Below are 21,900 nucleotides of genomic sequence, written 5' to 3'. Positions count from 1 at the left end.
ATGATCTATTTGTGTTCGCATGTAGAGAGGGAAGGACTGGAAAAGTAGCACGCTGGTTCCAAACATTTCAGGCTTTTTTCTTCTTTTTTTTTTTTTCTTTCTCAATGAAAACTTCGAAAAGGGCATGCGGCTCTCATGCTTGGATCACCCGGATTATCTGGCATGCAGTCTGCACAGTCAATGCCAGTCCTGCTATTCAAGGACTTCGACACATTGAGATGGCACAGAACAGTCTCCCAATAGCTTTCAGAAGCGCCGCAGGCAGCGAGGACGTAATGTGTGTTCGTGTCGCTGCTGAGCAGATCGCTGTGATGTGCTCGGCGGCGGCGGCCATGTGAGGTCGTCTTCTGGTCCTGCTTCCTCCTGAGAGCGAGCAGCATTTCCTGTTTGGGTCTGACATCTAATCAGGAGCCTCGGCACAACAGGATGCACAAGAATCCAATTACCGCAGAGAATTTATCATAATATATGTAACCCGCATATTCAAATGTATTCCAAACCAACTCTCTCTGGGCTCATTACGTTTTCGTGGTAATTTGTGAGAGTTTGCTTTGATTGCAATAAAAACGCAGGTTAAAAAGTCGCACTTTTTAAAAACTATCTGCGACGCAAACAATCAGTACTGTAGGTCAATGGCTTTTTAAGAATGTTCATTTGGAGCATCTGGTGCATAATCAGCAGCTCATTTGCATTTTTTCTCCATTTTACTCTCCATTACTGGGTATTTTTTTTATGAACTGTCAACACTGTGAGAGAACATCCTATTCTGGCTGCTTGGGAAAATAAAACGAAACGCAAATTTGGGTAGAAAATGGGTTTAATTGTCGCCCTCTTTTAAAAAGCTTCTATTTTCCCAACAAAACATCAAATATCTACATTTTTGTAACAGAAAAAAACACAAGTGTCTATTTTTTTCCCTCACATACCGCCTCTTAGCGCTCAGTCAAGGTGAGTTAAGGTGAGACGCTGTAATCCTTTATTGACTTTCCTCTTAGTCCAATGCATAAAGAAGGTGAAGGCTGTAATCGCTCAGCAATTTGACCGAGTAAACCCGCTTTAGTTGTGGTTTAAAGAGTTTTAGATCGCATATCAGCGGCTATACATTGGTCTTCTGAAAGCTATGAGGTGGAGTTCCCAATATTGTCTGTTATTTTTACGTTTTTATGCCCCAATATTGGCTCATTTTCTAGCAGGGAGGAGGGCGAGGAGGGAGGGAAGTCATGGTCATATCCCAAGCAGCTTGGGATGGAGGTCGACAAAGTTAATTGGGAGGTTGATAAAATCTGTGTTTCACATGTGGAGGGTTAAAAAAACAGGGGAAAGGGGGTCAAGAAGCAAAAGGTAGAGAGGGACAGTTCCCACCTGGCCACGCTTTGTTGCGATCTGATGAGAAAAAGCAATGATAAGCAAGCGGACAACAGCACAAAAAAACAAACACCAGCAGTTAAAGAAAGACATGTAAGCAGATATCACACAGGCACGGAGATACAGCGACAGTACTGGCCGCAACGTCGGAACACGGACACACTTAAACTAATCACCGTTTGGAGGAGTGACAGCAATAGACGAGTCTGGTAAACACCGGACCGTGTTTGTGTGGATTGAACATGAGAATAAATCACATTTGTAGCCGGAGGATGAACACGATGCAATGTGGAGGGAAGCAAAGATGAGAGACACTGTTGACGAGAACAATCTGCTGTATGACTGCATTCACGCTGCAAGTGAGAAAACGAAATCACACTTTACCCCTCAGTCCAAACCAAGTATGTGGTCCTAAATCTGTTCCATACGGCGCCAGAGATCTGAAGTCCTGACAGAATCCTTCCCTGTCTGAGCAGCTTCTGCAACTCCATGCAATCATGTTCTATTTAATCCACCTTTCAACTGTCTATATTTCAGATTTATGTCCTGTTTACGGGTCTTAGTGGGTTCACAAAGGAGCAAAGACTCGACCAAGAACCACAGACTGTAATTTTGAAGCCTTAAGTTTGGACTTTTTGCCATCACTTCTTTGGTTTCTTGAAAATTAATGTGATGAGCGAGGGCTGAATCCGACTCAGAACTCGAGGACACTGTGCACTCCCTAAAGCATACCCTGTTTTATCATCTATTTCACTCTAAATGGGACCATAATCTCCAAAATGAACATTCGACTGTATTAAAGGAAACTTGAAAGCTGCTACAGGGACCACAAACTCATTAAGAAAATGTTTCCCGAAGCAGCAAATCAAGTATAAAGTAGGTTAATTTTCTCATAAACTTCTATACGATCCTCATTTTTTTTAAACCAGAGGAGTCGCCTCCTGCTGGCTGTTAGACAGAATGCAGGTTTAAACACAGTTACACAGTTACTTCACTTTTTAGACCCGGAGGCTGCGTCCATCTTTTACATGGCTGAGGCTCTTGGTTTACTTGTTTCAGATCTGATCTCATTGGATCAGAATATTTTCAAGCACATCCTAAAGTCGACAGTCCATGGAAAAGTCTGGATGCTACTGAATGATAGGTATTTCTTTGCAATTTCATCGACTGACGTGCTATTGGTTTGAAATTAAGCTAGCTGCAGCATGTGTTATTGTTGGTCAAAACAACAAAACTTTTATCTGTTTGCAATAAAAATTCATTGAAGCATATAGCTAGCTTCATTCTAAAATAAGTTTCTATGGCTTTTACAGTTTTTAGGACTCATTGCTCATATTTCTGGCTTTGAAGGTTTGACTGCTGTCTCTCTCTGGGTCTGCTCTTGACCTAATTGCCTTAAGGATTTCAAAAATTAATGGATATTCTGAAATTCTGGACACGCACAAAAGACCTCTTGTCCGGTGTCGTCTTCTTTGCCCAAACTCTCTTAATCCTTTCATTATGAGGTACATTTTAAAGTGAGCAAATGCAATTAACTTGCAGAAGTTTCTAAACTGCGATGGATGTCTAACTTTTGGATAGTTAGTTTACACGTCGCCTTAATTTTGTCTGATTGCTCAGTTTTACTTCCAAGCAACACAAATGTTCTGTCATGTATTTTCTAACAACCAACAGAAGCCAAACTTTAAAAATCTGTTTTATATCCAAATAATATCCAGGTTGTAAGCAGCCAGAATGAAGCTTTAAGCCTTGCGTTGTGAATGTAGCCCGTTACACACTTGCAATGACATGAATGTGAGCTGATGAGGAGGTTGAGCTGGTGAGGATGTGAACGTGGGATGAAGGGATGAAGGAGAAGTAACTCTGATAAGTTCCAAATAATTACTTTTCTGTGCATATCAGGACGAGGACGGTAAGTACTGGACTAAACTGATGCTGTAACACTTAACTTATAAACTATCTGTGCATTAGCGGTGGGCAGTTACATCATCCTAGACTTTTATTACACTTGAATTCTTTTTGTCTGAAAGCTATAGCTACCATTCAGTCTGTTTAATAGTTTTCAATTAGCATCTTTCTTTATCTGTGCGCTTGTTATGCACAGCGGCACTCAGATCCATTGTGTTCATGAATATTTAGAAAACCTTTCACTCTTCCGAGAGCTTGAACCTTCGCAACTGTCGAAATGTCCCTGACAGTACAGTAGTCTGTTCAATTACTGTGCCGCCCCGCTGTGCATTATGTACGTTGTTGCTCCTAAACACATTAAATACACCCGATAAATAGAAAAACAGGTAATTGCACTTATGTAACCTACATACGGAGGTAACGCAAACACGGTTATTTAACACAAACAAGAGTAAATGCCAGTGTCTTTAATCGCGACTGTGGCGGCAAAGATAAGAATAGCAAATTACGAAATGTGACATTTGCTCAAAACATTCAGCGGGCGAGAGAGGAGGGCTGATGGACACCGTAAAACCGTGGCTGAGATGGACGAGAAGGGAAAAGAGTCGACACAAACAGGAAGAGATGCATGTGGACAGATAGACGGACGGGCTGAAAGAGCAGACGTTACCCCATGAGGCTCCTGAAAGCAAGTCCAAGCCAGAAAACAAAGAAGAAAAGGGAGAGGGGGGGAAAAAGTGACAGAAAGAAGGCAGAAGACAACAGATAAAACACAGAGAGAAGCATCAATCTACAGCTGGCCAAAGACAGAAAGGAAAAAAACAACATCAGAGTGACAGGAAGTGTTACAAAGAAAAATACACAGGCGACAAACTGTTGAGAGTTAGAGTCAATAGCGGCAAATAACTGACAAACAAAGCATATAAACACCTTCTGTCTCCAGAGACCCAGAGGACAGGTCTGTAAAGCTTCAACGACTCCTCTAGCTGTGGATGACATTTACTTCCAACTGGTTGCTGAGATCAAGTATTTTTAGTTAAAGGTAGCAGCAAAAAGACTGGATTTCTTGCTCAAAACAGGTAAATAAAGGTACAAAAATGTGCCACTGTGTATGAAACGTGTGGTCCAGCTCAACCAGAACGCTGCTAGAAAAGAGTTCCTTGAAATCCTGCATTAAAAACTGCATGCAAAGAACAGATAGTGCATAAAGGAGTAATTGCAAAGCTACAATCAGGTAGAAACTCGAGCTGCCTGGCATTTACAAGACAATCCAATACTCCTGAACCTTATCGGCCAAATTGTGCATGGCCCATTAGCTGACTAGCAAGGAAGGGCTGTAGAGACTTTATGTAACAAGGAAAGAGGACTCTGGCCCGGTCTTGTAGTAAAAACAAACCCCCAGGGAGCGAAAATGCCTCAGAAACAAGATTAGATGAGCACATTAAAGCTGTTTGTTGGGGCTCCAGTGATGGACAGTGGACAGAAATTATCATCAGTGAAAAACACTTTAACACAACACACCTGGTGATTTGTTTCAACGAGCTGAGATGTCAGTGAAATACATTATATTTGGAGGCGAAATAGTCAAATGTGACTTACGAGCAGGCGAAGGCGACCAGAGCTCCACTGACCACGATGAAGTCAAGAATGTTCCACAGGTCGCGGAAATAAGAGCCGGGATGGAGGAGCAGCCCCAGGTCGATCATCTAAAGGCACGCAGCAAACAGTAGGACGAGAATATAGAAAATTAGACATTATGACGATGTTGTATCAGACAAGACCCAGTGAACACCAACAGGGAAGTCAAAGTCATGGTGATATATTGGTGTAAAGTTCCAACATTCCAGGTTATGGTAATCTGAAGTTCAACATCCTGGTGCAATTTAGAAACGCTCTGAGACAAAAACCCTAAAGATAGAGCACCAAAAAACACAAGCTGAGCAATGTTGTATTTGCAGTCCAATACAGTGAGGAGTGCAAAAACCTCTATACTGTATAGAGGAGACTAAACGAGTCAGCTGTTCAGGACTCAGCAGTATCTAAAGGGGAAGGGACCCTCTTTTAGAGACAGTAATCTTCATACACTGGACAGAAAAGAGGTTCACTGATCAAGTATTTATAATGCAGTCCTGAGATTCTTCACCAGGCAGGTTCACAACCCGTAACACCTCAAGTCATTTGGGGAAACGTATATTCTGCCAGATGACATTTGTTTGTTTTGCAACACAAATAAGTTTCTAATCAATGTATCGCTGTCGTTTATTTAAATGCTTGAATCAATCATATTTTAGATGGAGTGGGATTCGTCACCCAGGTAACCAAGAAACTGGACGTGACGCTTTAAACATACAGTGAAAGTTTTATACTTTAATCCTAACCACGTAACTTTGGTGTCTCACTTCAACATTAAAAAGATGGCATCTAAATCTAACCAGAGTAACAACAATGAGAGAAAAAGATGTCACAGGATGCAAACCCTGGTCTTCCAGGTTGAACTTTCTGGTTCTCTACCTCCTAACATGGACTTTGATGCTTTTTTAAACTGGCTGCTTTTCCCACCACATTACAAGTCAAAACAAAATTCCCCTCAAAATCTAATAAAGAATGTAGTTTAGTTGTATATAAATGTAATTTTGTGGAGACTGGGTTGGAGTCTTGGGTTGTTAACAGGTTGTAGGCTGCTTGGTTTAAGGGTTGAACTGAGGGGTGAAGGTGGGTGAACTCTTGGGTGAAGGTGAAGCGTCTTCAAGAACCAACAAAGAAGTCCAGTTACCTTCTACTGAAGCTTTGGAGTAAGTGGGTGATGTTCTATGTGAAGGTCTTCAACCAGATTTACAACATCAACGCGTCGCAAAACTTACATTTGTTTAATCATTGTGTTGATTTGTTTGAAACGGAGACTACATTCATTAGTCTGACGTTATTGCACCGGTAGGAACACGGTGGTCCGTACAACGATTGGATGTTTCATGTAAACATAATAAATATAGAGCTATATAGGCTGTGTGCTGCCAGCAAGAAGCTTTCAGGATATTGTAACGGGAGCAATTGTATGATTACTGTAAAATAAGAAAGTGCACTTACTGCTCAAATGTGCGTGACAAATACGTATGAGTTATGGCTTTGACTACTCCAAAGGCAGAACATTCCCTCGGCCTTTCCCATTTAAGCAGTAAAACTCTGTTGTTGGGCAGGTTTGAAAACTTTTACTGCTATTATTTGCATCTTAGAGCAGTAGGATCACTAATGCAAATCCTGGTGAAACGTGGTGTGAATGTTTTTTTAAAAATGGTGAAAAAACGTTCACTTTTACACCTGATTGACCGTAATAGTTCTTTACGTAGTTCTTTTCAGAAGGAAAAATGCTCAGTGTGGACGTGTACAGTAAAACCACAATGCCAATTAGCTGTGCAGGTGACAATGCCGGCCACAACGCCGTGTACTCGATGTCCACTGAGCTGAAATCTGGCGATCAGCGGGTCAAAACAGTCTGGATAAAACTCAACAGAAATACAAAACACTATGGGTGTGTGTAACCGAAACATCTAACATCTAAATATCTAAAATTGCAACGTTCGTTGACCAGTGAATTAACAAAATCTTGCGTGACAGCTTCATCAGACATCCTCTACATCCCTCTCACCTTAATCACCATCTCAAAAGTGAAGACTCCGGTGAAGACATAATCCAGATACTTGAGAACCTGCACAGACGGAGGAAGAAACACATCCTTCATCAGCAGACCCAGTGACAGATGTTTTCAGTTTAAGACTCTGTGTCCTCAACAGAAATGCACAACATGTTCCCCCTGTCCTGTCAGAGGTCTCAAGCTCTGTCAGCTCTGCACAACGCCCACAAACAACACACACACACACATGAACAAACAGCACACAAACGCACACAGCATCACCTCAGTTTCCCTCTGTGCCCCTGACTAGAATACTAATTAGCTGTGCTTGTCTGTCAAAGTGAAAAAAAGGCTGGAGTCACATGTCTGTGAGCATGTATTTCATCTCTATTCCCGACATGGGCTAAGTTGTCACGCAGGGAAGTGCAGGAACGCTTTGCCAAACTGGACACGCGCCACGTTTTGGCACCGTATTAAAAACTCCCAAAGCTCGGAGTCACTTTAAAATTGAGCGAAAAAGAAATGAAGAAGCTTGTGTCCGTGCTTCCTCCTGCTTGTTCCCCATCACGCACAAACTGTCAAGCCCTGTTAGGAAGGACTTCTCAATCAGTCCGAACAAATCAATCCCAATGAACTTGTGTAAGCATTCTTTTTATGCAAATACTTCATCTGTTTGTGTCGTGTTCTTCCAGATGTTTATGAGCGAAGCCTGGACGTCAGGGCGACTCACGTTGTTGCGAGGTGCGTTGGCCTGCACCGGGTCCTCGGCTGCCAGAGCGATGCTGCTCATGGTGATGACCATCAGAATGCACATCTCGAAGTAGCGCAGGTTGACCACATAGTGACACAGCCGTCGCACCCTGCAAGACCGACCGAGCACACAAATGTAGTACACACTGGGCAGAGCACAAGGTGAGTTAAGGTGGCGTCTTATCATAACAGGGGATGGACAAATGCTTATCTATCTGTGTCAAAGTAATGCACAAAGGTGGACATTTATCAGGCTTTAGGGTGTTAATGTTGTCTGGTTTCACTGTGTGTTAAAGTAGAATTAATATACAATAAGAGCTTATTCTGTAGGAGAAATCATCCCTACTCTACTCGTCTTTATTCTATACATCCCCATTACATGTCACTGACTTTGTCTTTTCCTTGTAGTTTGTGTTTTGTTCTTTCTTCAGGTATCTCTGGAGCTACACGTCTTTAATCCTCAGTTACTGGTGTTTAAATTATATTAAAGTTTTATCAGATCTGGACTAAATGGATTGAGGATGTAAAACCCATAAGGTCCAACTTTAGTACCTGAAATTAGACACAACCGGCTCTCCTCAGCTACTTTTTTTCCCCCCATTCTCTTATTTTTTATTGAGTGATGTGAAGATAATTACAAAGCTCCCCAGCTCGGCTGTTCTTATGTGATAACAAAAGAGTGATTTAAAAAATGAGAATATTGGAAAAGCAATGAGGTCTTTAATGTTGTAAATACAATATGCATGGAAATTTGTAATAAATTGCTCTTTCAATTCAAATAAAAAGAATAAATAAAAAAAAGAAGGCGTGTAAATTAAATAACATCGGACAGAAAAACGATAAATAAAGAGCTTTTAATTCTCAACTTGCTGCATAAATCCTCTGAGTCTCCTCCTGGTTGCAACTTACGGGTTTGTTTGCCCGAAGACGAACATTGAGCTGTAGGGAAGGATCTGCCGAGGCCCATTAGCAGCATCCTCCTCTTCCAGATCCTTCTTCTCCTCACTGAGCTGGAAGTTGTCACAGTCGATGTTGTTCACTGGTGTGAAAAACACAAATGCGCTCGTTTAGCTCAACGCAGCACAGACGGGAACAAGGGAGACGTTTTCTGTGGATATAAACTGCAGGATTTTGCATCGTGTGGTTGTTTTTATGACTGAACGTACTCTGCATCCTTAAAAGTATATAATCCATCACTTGAGTAATTAGGCCGCTCTTATAAGACGGCGGTTGGAGGGTCAAGACTGAGCATGACAGCAGCGTTATGAAGACTGGATGTTCACGCAAAGATGAATAGTAGAAAAACAAGCACACACGCTTTAACAAAGGGAAGCTGCTGTTGTAGAGACACTAAAAAGCTGCAGGATTTCTACAGAACTGGGAAGAATTTGAAATAGAAAAATGTCAAAACAATCCAAATAGAACTGTTGTGGCATCATTGATTTTTTACACTACATGCACGTTTCATCAGCAATTAAAGCAAAATTCTTTTTTTTTGACAATTTCAGATTGTATTTTAGAGCATTTAGTAAAAAACGTGCTCACAGGTTTCTTTGTCGAGACCCTGGGATGTGGTGACTTCCTTAACTACCTTTAATTTGCTTGAATAATTTAGCAGCAAAGCGAGAATAGTGGAAATATTATGAAGGAAATAAAACATCCACGCTCACCCTGGACTTCATGCTTCGTATAAACTCCCTGTATGTCCCAGCTCATTTTACAGTGTTTATAATGTCCATACTGCATCCTGTATATACAGCATATATGCTCTAACTCACATCCTGTTCATTGTTCATACTGTTAAACCTGCGTATATACTGCATATATCTCAGAACAATAACACTGTTTATACTGCTCATGCCACTAGTTATCTCTACCTGTAGATTTTAATGATACATATATATTATATCCATAAATCCATGTAATCACATCTTAGTGTGTTCATAGCACTCTGGTCCTGCTGTTTACACTGTAAATAATGCATTTTACCGCTGCTTTTCCGCTTCCTGTTGGATGCTAAACTGCATTTTGGTGCAATGACAGTAAAGCTGAATCCAATCTAATGTGTAATATTAACAACAATAATAATAATATAAAACTCAAAGACGCATACACTGTCAGTTATTCATTCACACACATTCATTCTGGTGGTGGTAGCTACCACTGTAGCCACAGTTGCCCTGGGGCAGACTGACAGAGGCGTGGCTGCCATTCTGCCCCTCCGTCCGCCACCTCAAACAATCCATTCATACACATTCACACCAGGCGAGGTGGGTGAAGTGTCTTGCCCAAGGACATGACACAGGTTTCCGCCGACCTTCCGATGATTGACCGACTCGCTCTACCACCTGAGCCACAGCCGCCCACGTCGTGCTGCACTCACTGGGTATGATGGTGGTCTCTCCCGGCGGGGCAGTGATGGTGACGGGGATGTGGATGGCGTTGCTGTTCAAACCGGCCTGGCTGGCTCTGGTTGAGTTCTTCTGGTTGTCGGCGTCCTCCTGCTTTTCTTCCAGACTCAGGCTGCTCCTCATCCGCTGCAGAGAGCTGCAGACGAGGCCGTCCTCCTCAGCATCAGGCTGCCTCTCCCTGTGGAAAAAAATAACGTATTGTCTCACGTGCATCATTATACTTTTGCTCTCGGGGTGCTTTAAGCTTTTTTCTGTAAATCTGTAACAGTTCCTTTGGCCTCTTTAGAGAAAAACAGCAACAACTTACATGGAACCAGACAAACCTTTACTTCTACGCTGGTGTTATGTGCAAACTGTTAGCGATAGCCTATTACTCTTGCTCTATGTCTTACAGGTAAGCCCAACATTATTATTGTACATGTGCCAAATTTTGATTTATAGGGAATTTTATTCGATGAATATGTTTCTTATGGCCGGAAATGATATAAACAAGTGACAAATTTTGCTTTGGGTTTTTTTTGGGGTTGTTCTTGCCCCGGTGGTTTTTTATTTAAATTTTTCCTTTTTTAAAGTTTTTTTTATTAAAGATGCCATGTCTGAAATTATCCATACCCTATATCAGTAATAAGCCTTTACTTTCCAGACTTTACTGTTAGTTGCTGACAGTCTTTCTGCATGTCTCCACTGGGATGTTGTTCAACTCCTCTTTTGTGATGATCTTCAGATCTCTGAGCTTAAAGGCTTCCTTCCATCACTCTGCTCTTCAGTTCACTCCACAGATTCTCGATGGGATTTAGGCCTGGACTCCAAAACACTGATGTGAGTCTCTGTTAACTATTTCTGACCACTTTGGTGTTAATGTTTTAGATAATTTTCTGGTTGGGAGCTCCAACGGGTGCCCAAGGCCAAGTTTTTCTGCAGACTGCTTCATGTTTTCCTCCAGAATCTCCATGTCGTCCTCTTTAATCATGATGCTTTTTACTCTGACGAGGCCCATCGGCTTAAAAACACACCCCAAACATCACATCCCTGCCATGTTTGACTGTAGGGATGGACTGTAGGGATGGTGTTCTTTGGTTTCAATGCTTCTCCCTTCTTTTACCAAACGAACTCCTCGTCTGTGTATCTAATCAACTCCATTTTTGTCTTATCTGTCCACAGAAGTAATGATCTGAAGCTTTCTTCTTTGTCCAGGTCAGTTTTTTGCAAAACCTAGACCAGCATTTGTTTGTCTGTCTTGTAGAAATGAATTCCTTTTTGGTTGCTATTAATGAACACCAGCCTGGTTCAGTGTCTTCTGGCGTTTCTGTCTCAGGACGTTGGTACCAGAATTCATCTGGATGGTCTCTGTGATGATCTCTGGGTTCTTCTCAGCCTCTCAGACTAACATTTTGGCTTCCTACCATCACCTTAAAGAATCTTTTGGAAGACGCCTTGCACTGTGGTCACTGGCATTAAAAACACTTGGATAAGACTTCACAGCCTTCTTTCATCTTGTGAGTGGTGGCAACATTCCACTTTCTATCAGTGATGGACCTCAACATTGAGCTGAATAGGCTGTTTGGTTTTCGTCATGGCTTAGAATTGATGCAATACATGACTAAAGAAGTATTACATCAGCTGTTTTCAACTTATAGTTAACTAGAATGCTTTAGAACGTGGTATTAATGGCCAGGACCATTTGGAACGGTATAGAAGCTGCATTTTCTATTTTTCTAGAAGCTGAAGTTTGACTCAACTTCTGTGGGTATTAATAATTTTAGACATGACAATATTGGTAAAAATGGAACAAAAGAAAGCTAAAGTTTATCATTAACATCTCTATCACCATGTCGTACTATCTATTGTTATTTGTCTGTTTGACTTCCATCCAGAAGAAACCTACTGATCAAACAAAAATCCACTATAAATCCAAATTTTGCAAAGCTATCAATAACTTTGTGCTTAGATATATTGTGGCATCTTAGGATGTGAAATCTGCACTCACAAAATCTGCTGCAGAATTAATTAAGAGTTTTAGTGTCTTGATGTCATGTCAGCTACACCTGCCCCCAAATGCATTTTTAAAACAGGCTGTGAATACAAAAAATGTTACGAAACTCTGCGGGGCTGTTTTCTCACCTCAGAGTTATTTCTGAACCACTGCTGGTGGAGTTGAGAGAAATGTGATGATTCCAGGTCAACCAGAAAAATGCAAATCACAAGTAAAGGCCAATAAGAGCAGGTCAGGTGGGCTGTTGTGCAAAGATGCAGTCGCATCAGCTCTCTGGTTAATAAAACTGGCCTGACACGATACAAAAAGACATCACGGATCCGATGTGTAGAATGAAACATTAAGCAGAGCGATTACATAATTGTAAAACGCTGCAGTTTGCTGTCCGGTGGTGAAGCGTTGAATTAAACATGGCGATGAAACACTCAAGAACAATAACGTCTCAGTTTCAAAACAAAGTGCATCAGAAATCAAACTGAAACAAGTGAAGTGTGCTGTGTGGAACTGAATGGGATAATATCTGAGGAATAAAAACACACCTTAAGCTTGTAACAGCTGATTTTTTTTTGGCCACTTTAGTTGAACAGAAACAAGTCATGAATGCAACATTAACATATTCTCGTAGTTTAATCATAGCAACTGGATTTATGATTAAACTACGAGATTACGCTTAAACTACAAGAACAACCATGACCTGGATGACTGAGAATCTTCACAGACAACATCAACGTATCATCACCTTTTAAGTTGACTTGGCTTATTTATACATTAACTGCAGCAGTCAGTGAGCAAAACTAGTATCATTTTAATAACTCTCTGTAGGTTAACTACTTTATTTTCACTGACAATTTGATACACTGTCATGAGAAGAATACTGATCAAAACAAGAACTTTCAAATATTGAATTTAAATTATGTTGCTATTATCGTAGCAACTGGACTTGCTTGAGTTCCTTGAAGATGTTTCACCTCTCATCCAAGAGGCTTCATCGGCCTCTCCCCACCCCAGGAAGATGAAACCACATTCACATCTAGCCACAAAAGAACCTAATGAACCCCGCTATGGCCGGGGGAGCACTAACGACTCGCATAACGAGGGGGAGGAGCAACAAACCCCCAATTGAAACAGAAACTCAGGTGTTAATGGCTCCTTTAGGATATAAGTATCTGGAACTCCCAACTAGTCAGTCAGAACTGATGAAGCCTCTTGGATGAGAGGTGGAACATCTTCAAGGATCTCAAGCAAGTCCAGTTGCTACGATTAATCTACGAGAATAAAAACAAAAACCACTTTGGATTGTAGTTTATCTGCAGTCTCACCTGTAACCTTTGCTTCCGTTCTTGCTCCTCTTGCAGTCGTCGCCCAGAGTCGACTGAGCTCTGGCCATCCGGGAGCACCGAGCCTTCCTCTCTCCATTGCTCTCCCCTTCTCCTCCCCCTCTCCCCCTCCGTTCTGCCTGGGCTCCGTTGGCCAACATCCCGTTTCCCTCCTTGGGTGGACGATGGGAGTGATGGTGCCGGTGGCCTCTCTCGTCGCCGGCCTCCTCCTCAGGTGATCCGGCCGGGTGGTGTCGGTGTCCCTGGCCTCCGTTTCGGCTCTGGCTCCTCTCCCCTCTCCTCTCCTTGTCGCCGTTGTACTCCCTCCCTCTGCTGTGGTGGGCGTGGTGCCTCCCTCCCCGGCCCTCCCCTCCGTCCCCGTTCCTCTCGCAGTGGCGGTGGTGCTTCCTGCCGTGGGTGTGGAAGGTCTCCCCGTCCGGCCGCGGGTCTCCGGCTTCCTCGCGGCCTCCCTCTGGCGGGTGCCGGCTGGGCTTGTCGCCGTTCCTGGACTCCACCATGAGTGGCCGGTCCAGGTGGGTCTTCATGTCGGGGTGCAGGTGGAGGGCGGTGGACATGCGGAGGCGCTCCTCGGGGTCGAGCTCGTTGAACAGGGCCTCGCTGCTCGCCCTCAGGTTGTGCCTCCTCAACTGGTTGGTCCTCTGCTCCCACACTGACATGGCTTTAGCCGAGCGCTGCTGCTCCTTGCTGCAAACACCAAATCCACAGAAAAACATCATGTGACAGTGAAAAACAACACAAGTCAAGCTTTACATTTATCTTGTTGTATGAGGTTAGGGTGAACATCGCAATCCACGCTTTCATCCATAGCCACACCATCTTCTCCACACAGTTTTTTTTAATTGAATGATACTCACCAAGCCCCTAATGAATAAATAAGACAGAACCAGGTCTATGGATGCATCAGCACACATGTCCACCATGGTAAAGCTTTCACTTACCATGAGTGACTAATACATGGAGAAAATGCTTAAATCCAGCATGAAATTAGCTCATTAGGGTTCTCAAGATGGTTAAAATTCCTCCTGTTAGGATATGACCTGGTCCTTCACACTGAAATCTCTCCACATGGCTTTGATTTGAAGCAGAAATTTAATATAAGAAACCCTGCAAGTCTATAAGACAATATTAAGGTCGATGGTGTCGAAAAATAGCAAAACATCTGCAGTAATCTGCTCATTTTTTTCCTCATAAAGACGTTCTACTCTTTGGTTTGGACGGCAAAAACAAGCAAAGGTCAAATCCTCTCTGCAGTGTTTTCATACGCTGCTATTCAAAGCTTCCTCCTCTGATGAATGTTTAAACTAAAATCAGGCTTTTTGTTGAGCATAAAGCTGCACGCGACCTTCTACAAACTTCGTGCACAAACTCAAGGAAAACTTGCTTCGCTAAAGTAAACTCTCCAACACTCCAAAAGTTTGTAATTAACTAGTGAGTAACAAAGACTAAACTACACACATATACAGTCATGACTCGATAATCCGACCCTTAACAATCCAAAACGTTGCTATCCGACAAGCTTTTAGGAAAAACGAACAGAACCCATAGAAAACAGCCTTAACATACCGACAGCCTTGGATTCCGACTCCGACATGACATTTTATGTCACAAATCAGGATAATAGTGTATTATCTGACTGAACAGATTGGCTACGTTCACACTGCAGGACCTAATGCTTAACTTTGATTTTTTTTTTGCGAAATCCGATTCTTTTGCGAGTTCGTTCATATTTCCAATTAAATGCGACTTGTATATGAGCTGCTGTGTGAACGTCATACGACCCAAAAGTGTCCCGCATGCGCAGAAGAGGACACGACGACATCACATGCAGCGAGCATGCTCAGTGTTTATGGAAGTAAACACGGATGGCAACGGTGGAGCGTATCCGCCACTCCCCCGCCACCACCGCTGCCACCTGATGGTGGAAACAGAACTGTGACCACTAACGAAACTGGCATCAGCAGCCTGTGCGTTTCGGCCGCTTCCAACCCGTCGGAGCGCTCCCCCGGGGTGGAAGTGGCCAGAACATGCACAAACGCATCGGTCAATTAGGCGTGAAATCCAGCGATGCGTAGTGTTCTAACAATACACTAGCTATGATAACAACTATAAACAATGAATATTAACAACAAATTACCCTTCAAGCATCAAGCCCTCCTTTTATCTCGACCTCCCTATCGACAATCCGACAGCTTGCTATCCGACATACAAGAAGGTTTTACATTCAGTGTTGGATTATCGAGTCACAACTGTATTTCATCCATCCTCGGATCTCCTTAAGACTGTGAGGGACATTTTCCAGGCCTGATTTCACCACATATGTGTAGATCAAAGGCCCCTGATGCCCTTTGAGGCTCCTACTGCTGGAAATTATTGCAAAACTTGAGGAGAAAAGTTCAGTTGAATTTCGCTTGATGGTGCAACCCATCAGAAATTCCAACAAAACCACAATATCGCTACACCTGGACAGTTTTAAGCTCCTGTTCTTGTTCCTTCTGCTCATTTTGGCTGCAAACCTCAGTAAGTCTGACAGCGACCATGTAGATCTTTTTTTTTCAAATTCAGTGCGACACAGGTCATGTGTAAATGGGGCAGGCAGGAAGAAAACATGCTATGATGTATGACCATTCCTCGCATTCTGTGTAACTTTTCTTTAAGCAGAACAACAAGCCGACTCCTGAGACGAAGATGGTCTGAGGTCACACTGATGGACGAAACGTGACTTTTTCCTAACAATCCAAAACACAATCAAAAAAGTCCTTTGTTGTGTTCGCGTTTCCATCTATCACGTGTGAAGGTTTCGCATACTGTCCCACGTTTGTGCACAGTATGGCTTCGGTTTAGCTTTTATGGGTTAGTCAAGTTAGTTCCAATCGATCAGCTGTACCTCGAGATACGTCGGGCGGGAGAAGAGTAGACTGAATAACTCCTAAAAGACAGACAGAAGACATTCACAGACAGACAGGTAGCGTTCGCATGGTTGCAGAAAGGAAAGCCAGAGATTTTGTGATTAACAAACCGCATGCACACTGAAAAACACACAAAAAAAGGGCAGTTCTAGGCTGATGTTAGTGCTGTTTCTAAGTCAGCTGGGACGGCAGCAGCTCACTGGACACTCATACTGTCTTTAAAGCGATGGCAAACGGACCAGAAATGTCAAACTGCCTGCGGTGATCGCAACACTCAGAGGAATTAAACATTTATAGACAAATTATTCACATCAGAGAGCAAAGATGGATTACTGCAGGCAGCAAACACAGATCAGCCGCAGCCATCGACGGCCGGTTAAAGCTGCGGGGAAACACAACTGTTTACCGATTACACTCAAAATTACACCCACACCGGCCTCACAGCGCAACATGTGATGGTGTTTTTCTGCCCTCTGAGGCATTTCGTCATGATATTTTATTTAAAAGTATAAGAATCACAAGTACATTTCACTCTACCAGCTATGAAGTTGTGACAACTTATGGAGGTCCAGAGGAGGAGAGAGAACAGAGAGGAGCCGAGAACAGGGCCAGAAGGTGAGGAGGGCAAAGGGAGGGATCAGGGAGAAGACAGGAGGACGGAGAGGAAGGAGGAGTGAAGACGAAAGGAGGAGGATATTGTAACAGAGAGTGATAACTCACGGTGACTGAATGCTGTTGACGGACGACCTGCGAGAGAGTGCATCTCGATTTTGCTTTACAAAACTGTACATGCAGAACAAAAACAAAAAGGAAAAAAATGAGACACAAATGTGAAGGGGACAGGTGGACGGCCGGTCTGTCCGTCCACCTGTCCCCTCCTGCTTCACAGTAAAGAACTGATCTGTGCGGCAACAAAAGCACGTCTGTCAGCAGTGACATTTTCGTGACAAAAAACTGTTCAGGAGTTTCATTCCAAAACAAGAACAGAATCAAATTTAAACTACTAATAACTTTACGAGTACAAATTCAGTTCATAGAGGCTTATGTGGACTTTAAAACCATTTCTAGTCAAGATTCTTTGATTCGTTTTGTCATGAAACCCTGAGTTTCTCCGAAACAGAGCACAGAATACACATAAAACAGTCATTTCAAAATAAAAGCAGCTGCTTACGAGCTCGCTCACTGGAGTTGTAACACACTGTTCAAAAGCACAAATTAAAATATCCGGAGAACACTGAAAACAGAGGGTCACATAATAGCAGTAATAACAGAGCAAAAGGGGGATGACATCCAGTGATTTATAGCTGATCATCTCCTCCAGTCGAACTGACCTCGTTCTCAGTGAGGACGGCGGCAATTAAAGAGCGACTCGGAGACGATCGCTTTGTCAAGTGAGTGAAAGGAAGAAACCGCATGAAGGGCTGTGCAGAAATGTTCAATTAGCTGCTTTTTGTTTTGTTGTTTAAACGAAGCAGATCAGTGTCAAGGAATAGGACACACTCTAACTCTGAGCTTTACGGCTATAAATCACTGATGAGTTTGGGAAAGCTCCAGTTTCACACCACTTTTCTAAAACGAGGCAGCATTCGGAGGCGCAACACGTCTCCTCGTTAACACAGGAGCTGTCAGTCAGCTGGTGGTGGTGGAGAGGCGGCCGGGCGAAGGTTTGAGCGTGACAGGAGCCATCCATTCTCATAAAGACATCACTGTCATTATCGTGTTAGAAAAACTCTGAACTTCTGACAGCTGACGTTAAGTTTCTCCTTCATCTTGTTCGTGTAACTCTCTCGTCTTTTTCCTTTGTGCTGCTTTGATCTTTGTTCATCTGCTTTATTTTAAAATTAATCCTCAGAATAAAAGAAAAATTATTATACTGAGGTGGATGCTCAGGTTGAAGATTTAAAACCTATTCAGGACTTTCATGTTGCCACACATAGAAGGTCTTTCGGGGTCCACTGGACCCCAAGAAAGAATATGTGCAAAATATTTGCTGTTATTCTTTACAGACTTTTATACTATGTTAAACACATTTTCTGATTAAGTTGACGTACTGTTGGCTCCAAATGAATGACAAATGTCCCTCTTTTTATATTGAAAAAAACATCTTGGGGTCCAAAAGACCCCAAAAGTCCTGAATAGGGTTAAAAACCTTTGGACCTTCTAACTCTGTTTAAAAAGCCCCCAAAAAATAAAAGCAAAAAAGCCGTAAAAATAGAAAGAATAATCAGATTTTATGATGATCCTTGAATTACAGGTGACCTGTGGCTCCGTCAGAAAAACGAAACTAATCTAGAGCTTAAATCATGATAGTTAATTAAAACCATGGTATGTTTCTTTAAAAAAAAAAAATTACTGTTCCCCACAATTAAGAAGTAATTAGTGACTCAGCTGTGACCAACAGTCACTTTACAAAAACGAACAGATGTTTAGGCTGAACTGCAGGCAGTGCTTATTGTGTCAAAAATGTTAGTATAATAACTGTAATACGTAGAGATTTTTCCACTGCTGGAAATATTGTTGTTGTGAAATAAATAACAAGAAATTCTATTTTTAGAAATTTGTTATGCAACTGAAAATGTACTCTTTGATTTTTATTTATTTATTTTTTATTTTTATTTTTATTTTTTTACATGAATTTTGCTCTCATATGATGTAATGCTACAACACAGTATTGATGGTGTTTCCCCATAATTCACTGGTTCCTAAAGTGGGGACTGCTGGGTCATGAGACATCCAGAAATCCAATAAAATAAAATAAAAAAAGGTCAGAGGAGCATATTTTAGCCATTATCGTCACATACATTTTTGTAAAAAACTGAGCCTGTTGCTGCTACATACTGAATGTTATCCAAGACTACAGTTTACAATCTGCTACTAGGCTGTATTAAAATATAATGTTATAATGGTTGTCATGCTGTTGTGTTTTGGGTTTTTTTGTCAGATGTTAAAAAGTCGTGTAAATCCCCGGGCCTAACTGATACGTGTGAAGAAGCAAATAATGGCACTTTAATGCAGGAATCTTCTGTTATCAACATCCAATGAGCCAAAACTTGTTTAATCTGGTTTGCATTGCGCAGGAAACGTTTCTAAAGCAGTGGAACAACCTGATTGTTCAAACGCGGCGCAACTGCTTTAAAAATGAAAAGTCAATTTGCCAGCATGTTGCAAAAAAATAAAAAAATAAAGCAAAAACCGCTGGTGGAAACTCACACGTGCTGCTGAATGAAGCTTCCTTTAACTGCCTATAGGATTAAATAAACAAGGCAACAGCACAGGAGCCTTCTCATAACGGGAGAAGACGAGGATACGCAAGTCAAACACGATACAAATACAAACATCTGAGAGGGAAGAACAACACGCAGAGCCACATGTGTTTCCAGCGTTGTCGGAAACTTACGCAGCGATGGAGATGTTGGCCGCAGACATCGGGCTCACTTCCTTCACCTCCAGAGCTTTCTGCAGGGCCAGTTTCTTATTGGCTGCTTCCTCCTGCTCCTCCTCATCCTTTAACGTAAAACACATTAAGATTGCAACAGATGTGCACGTGCGACGCTTTTCTCAGGTTTTGCAGTGATTCAGCGCAAAGAGGAAACACTCGCTGTGAGCGGGTCCGACCCGGCCTACCTTAGTCAGCTCCTGTGCATTGGCGAGGTTGTCGACAGCGATAGCCAAGAAGACGTTCAGGAGGGTATCTGAGTAACACTCAGGAGAAAACACAGCAGGACAGGATCCAACGATAAAATATGCACAGTGTGTTTTCTATCATGCAATGAGCAGGGATGTCTAGTCAGTCTGTCATCAGGAGCAAAGTCAAAGTGAACTTTATCGTCAATATCTCTACATGGGCAGTCCGTTTCTCCGAGTCCCTTAGTGTACAAAAAAATAAACTATAAATAGATATAAAGATTATCAAAACAGCGCAAATGGTACAGGATCTTATTGTGCCACCTTATGACCTCTTTTCAAGTCTAAGAGCTAATTTCTAACTGGCCCGAAATACTCAAAACTGCACATTTTTGTGTCAACTGCTAAGATAAGAACTCTTATTTCAGTGAATATTTAGGAGCTCAAGAGGCAACCTAACTTCTGAGGAGCCGCCAGGTGCTCAGACGGAGACAAGAACACTTATTTTGCAGGAAAAATGAATTGATGTCAACGAGCTTCTTGAAAATCCTGCAAGAGTTCTGCTATTTTTTGTGCAGGATGCAGATGAAGCCACGTGTTCGTTTTGCAACTCGGTAAAAAACAACCAAGACGGACACGTGAAGACACATTTAGGAGCGAAAAATGAATTTATACCAATGAAGCTCTTGAAAAATCTGCAAGAATTATTCAAGTGTTTGTTATGCATGATGCAAAAGAAGACACATGCAACTCTGAAAAGTCTGTCACTGCTAATCATTTCAAACTTCGATCGCTCGTGCAGCTCCTCAGATAATCAGGTTACGTGTTGAGTCACGTCTGTATCTGAATGCTAACAACGCCGAGATGTTTCACCTCATCGCTCCCTTGAATGCAGGATCTGAATATGCAGTTAAAAATGCAGATTCAGGCTTCCTGTGTTTCATAAGTTACAACTAGTCGTGTGCAGGACGGGGCTTTCTGCATCATTTTTCTTCAGAATTACTCCAAAATTGCAACTTGCAATTGCGTAACGTCGAGGAGTTTACAGGGCTTAGTGAGCTGGTGTGCTCAGGCTGCAGCAGGAACACAGCGTGAAGCTAAATCTGAGCCAATTGAACAAACTAAGTCCCTCGACGTTTCACCTCAAACAAACTAAACTGCGTTTTGTCAGTTGGATTTTTTGGCAGCGTTCTACTTCCACGGTGCGTTGGAATCGAGCATCACGCCCTCCACGTCTGCCTCCTCTCACAGCCTGTCTGGGTCGCTGGCCCTGATTGCAGGAGTGGGAACAGATGTGTTGGATTCAGGCCACCAGCTGCCATTCATCACCGGTGCTCCAGCAGCACATGCACATCTACGCTCCGGCTGTGCTGCAAATCACAAACTTCTTTTCTTTTTGCTCTTAGTTGCATTTACAAAGTTCAGACTTGTTGCATGCTGTATGCACACATGCTACTTCTTTCCCCCTAAAGCCTATCCATCGCAGAATCTGGTGCAAAATGAGACGACATCCTGGCATTTTCTGGCTTCTTGCGTAATAAAATTTCAAGATCTTTTTTCTGGTTTGCTATATAACATGGTATTTAAATGGTCAAGTCTTTCTATGTCCTCGTCTGACTCGAGCCTCCCTCACTGGATCCACTCAGCTTCCTCTGTTCTTTGGACTAAACTCTGCCTCTCATTGGCTCTCCTCCTCAGGTGTCGCCTCGGGCCCGCTCACCTGCAGCCTGAACCTGCCCTCAGCCCTCGACTCCCACCAACTCAGCTCATTATTCTTCTTCAAATTATCTGTCTGCTAATAAACCAGACTTTCTGTTGGTACTCCCAGTCTCTGCACTTGAACTCTCTCTCTCTCTCTCTCTCACAACACCAAACGAATTCTGAGTATTTGAGGTGTGAGTAGTAAAAGTTGCAGTTCAGTGCAGATAAAAAAATAAAAAGAGAAAAGTGGTTTGTTTGTTTTTTTAAATCCAGTCAA

At 42.4% G+C, this 21,900-nt stretch overlaps 1 protein-coding gene across 1 annotated transcript in view; it reads right to left on the bottom strand.

Moving 5' to 3' along the window:
* Positions 1–19,990, bottom strand: part of LOC103374529 (voltage-dependent N-type calcium channel subunit alpha-1B-like) — a gene marked incomplete at both ends in the record, with an annotated part of 61,156 nt that extends 41,166 nt beyond the window's left edge. The window contains 11 exons of the mRNA XM_008304627.1: positions 1,354–1,383; positions 3,944–3,955; positions 4,873–4,979; positions 6,917–6,976; positions 7,632–7,761; positions 8,561–8,690; positions 10,035–10,240; positions 13,375–14,076; positions 17,019–17,081; positions 19,696–19,802; positions 19,923–19,990. Coding sequence (XP_008302849.1) covers positions 1,354–1,383; positions 3,944–3,955; positions 4,873–4,979; positions 6,917–6,976; positions 7,632–7,761; positions 8,561–8,690; positions 10,035–10,240; positions 13,375–14,076; positions 17,019–17,081; positions 19,696–19,802; positions 19,923–19,990 — 1,615 coding nt within the window. The remainder of the gene's footprint in view (positions 1–1,353; positions 1,384–3,943; positions 3,956–4,872; positions 4,980–6,916; positions 6,977–7,631; positions 7,762–8,560; positions 8,691–10,034; positions 10,241–13,374; positions 14,077–17,018; positions 17,082–19,695; positions 19,803–19,922) is intronic.
* Between the last annotated feature and the right edge of the window lie 1,910 nt (positions 19,991–21,900).

This window comes from Stegastes partitus, unplaced genomic scaffold, assembly GCF_000690725.1.
Source record: "Stegastes partitus isolate 25-593 unplaced genomic scaffold, Stegastes_partitus-1.0.2 Scaffold2271, whole genome shotgun sequence".
Lineage (NCBI taxonomy): Eukaryota > Metazoa > Chordata > Actinopteri > Pomacentridae > Stegastes > Stegastes partitus.
The sequence above is the reverse complement of the archived record's forward strand: the minus strand, read 5'-3'. Positions and strand labels throughout refer to the sequence as shown.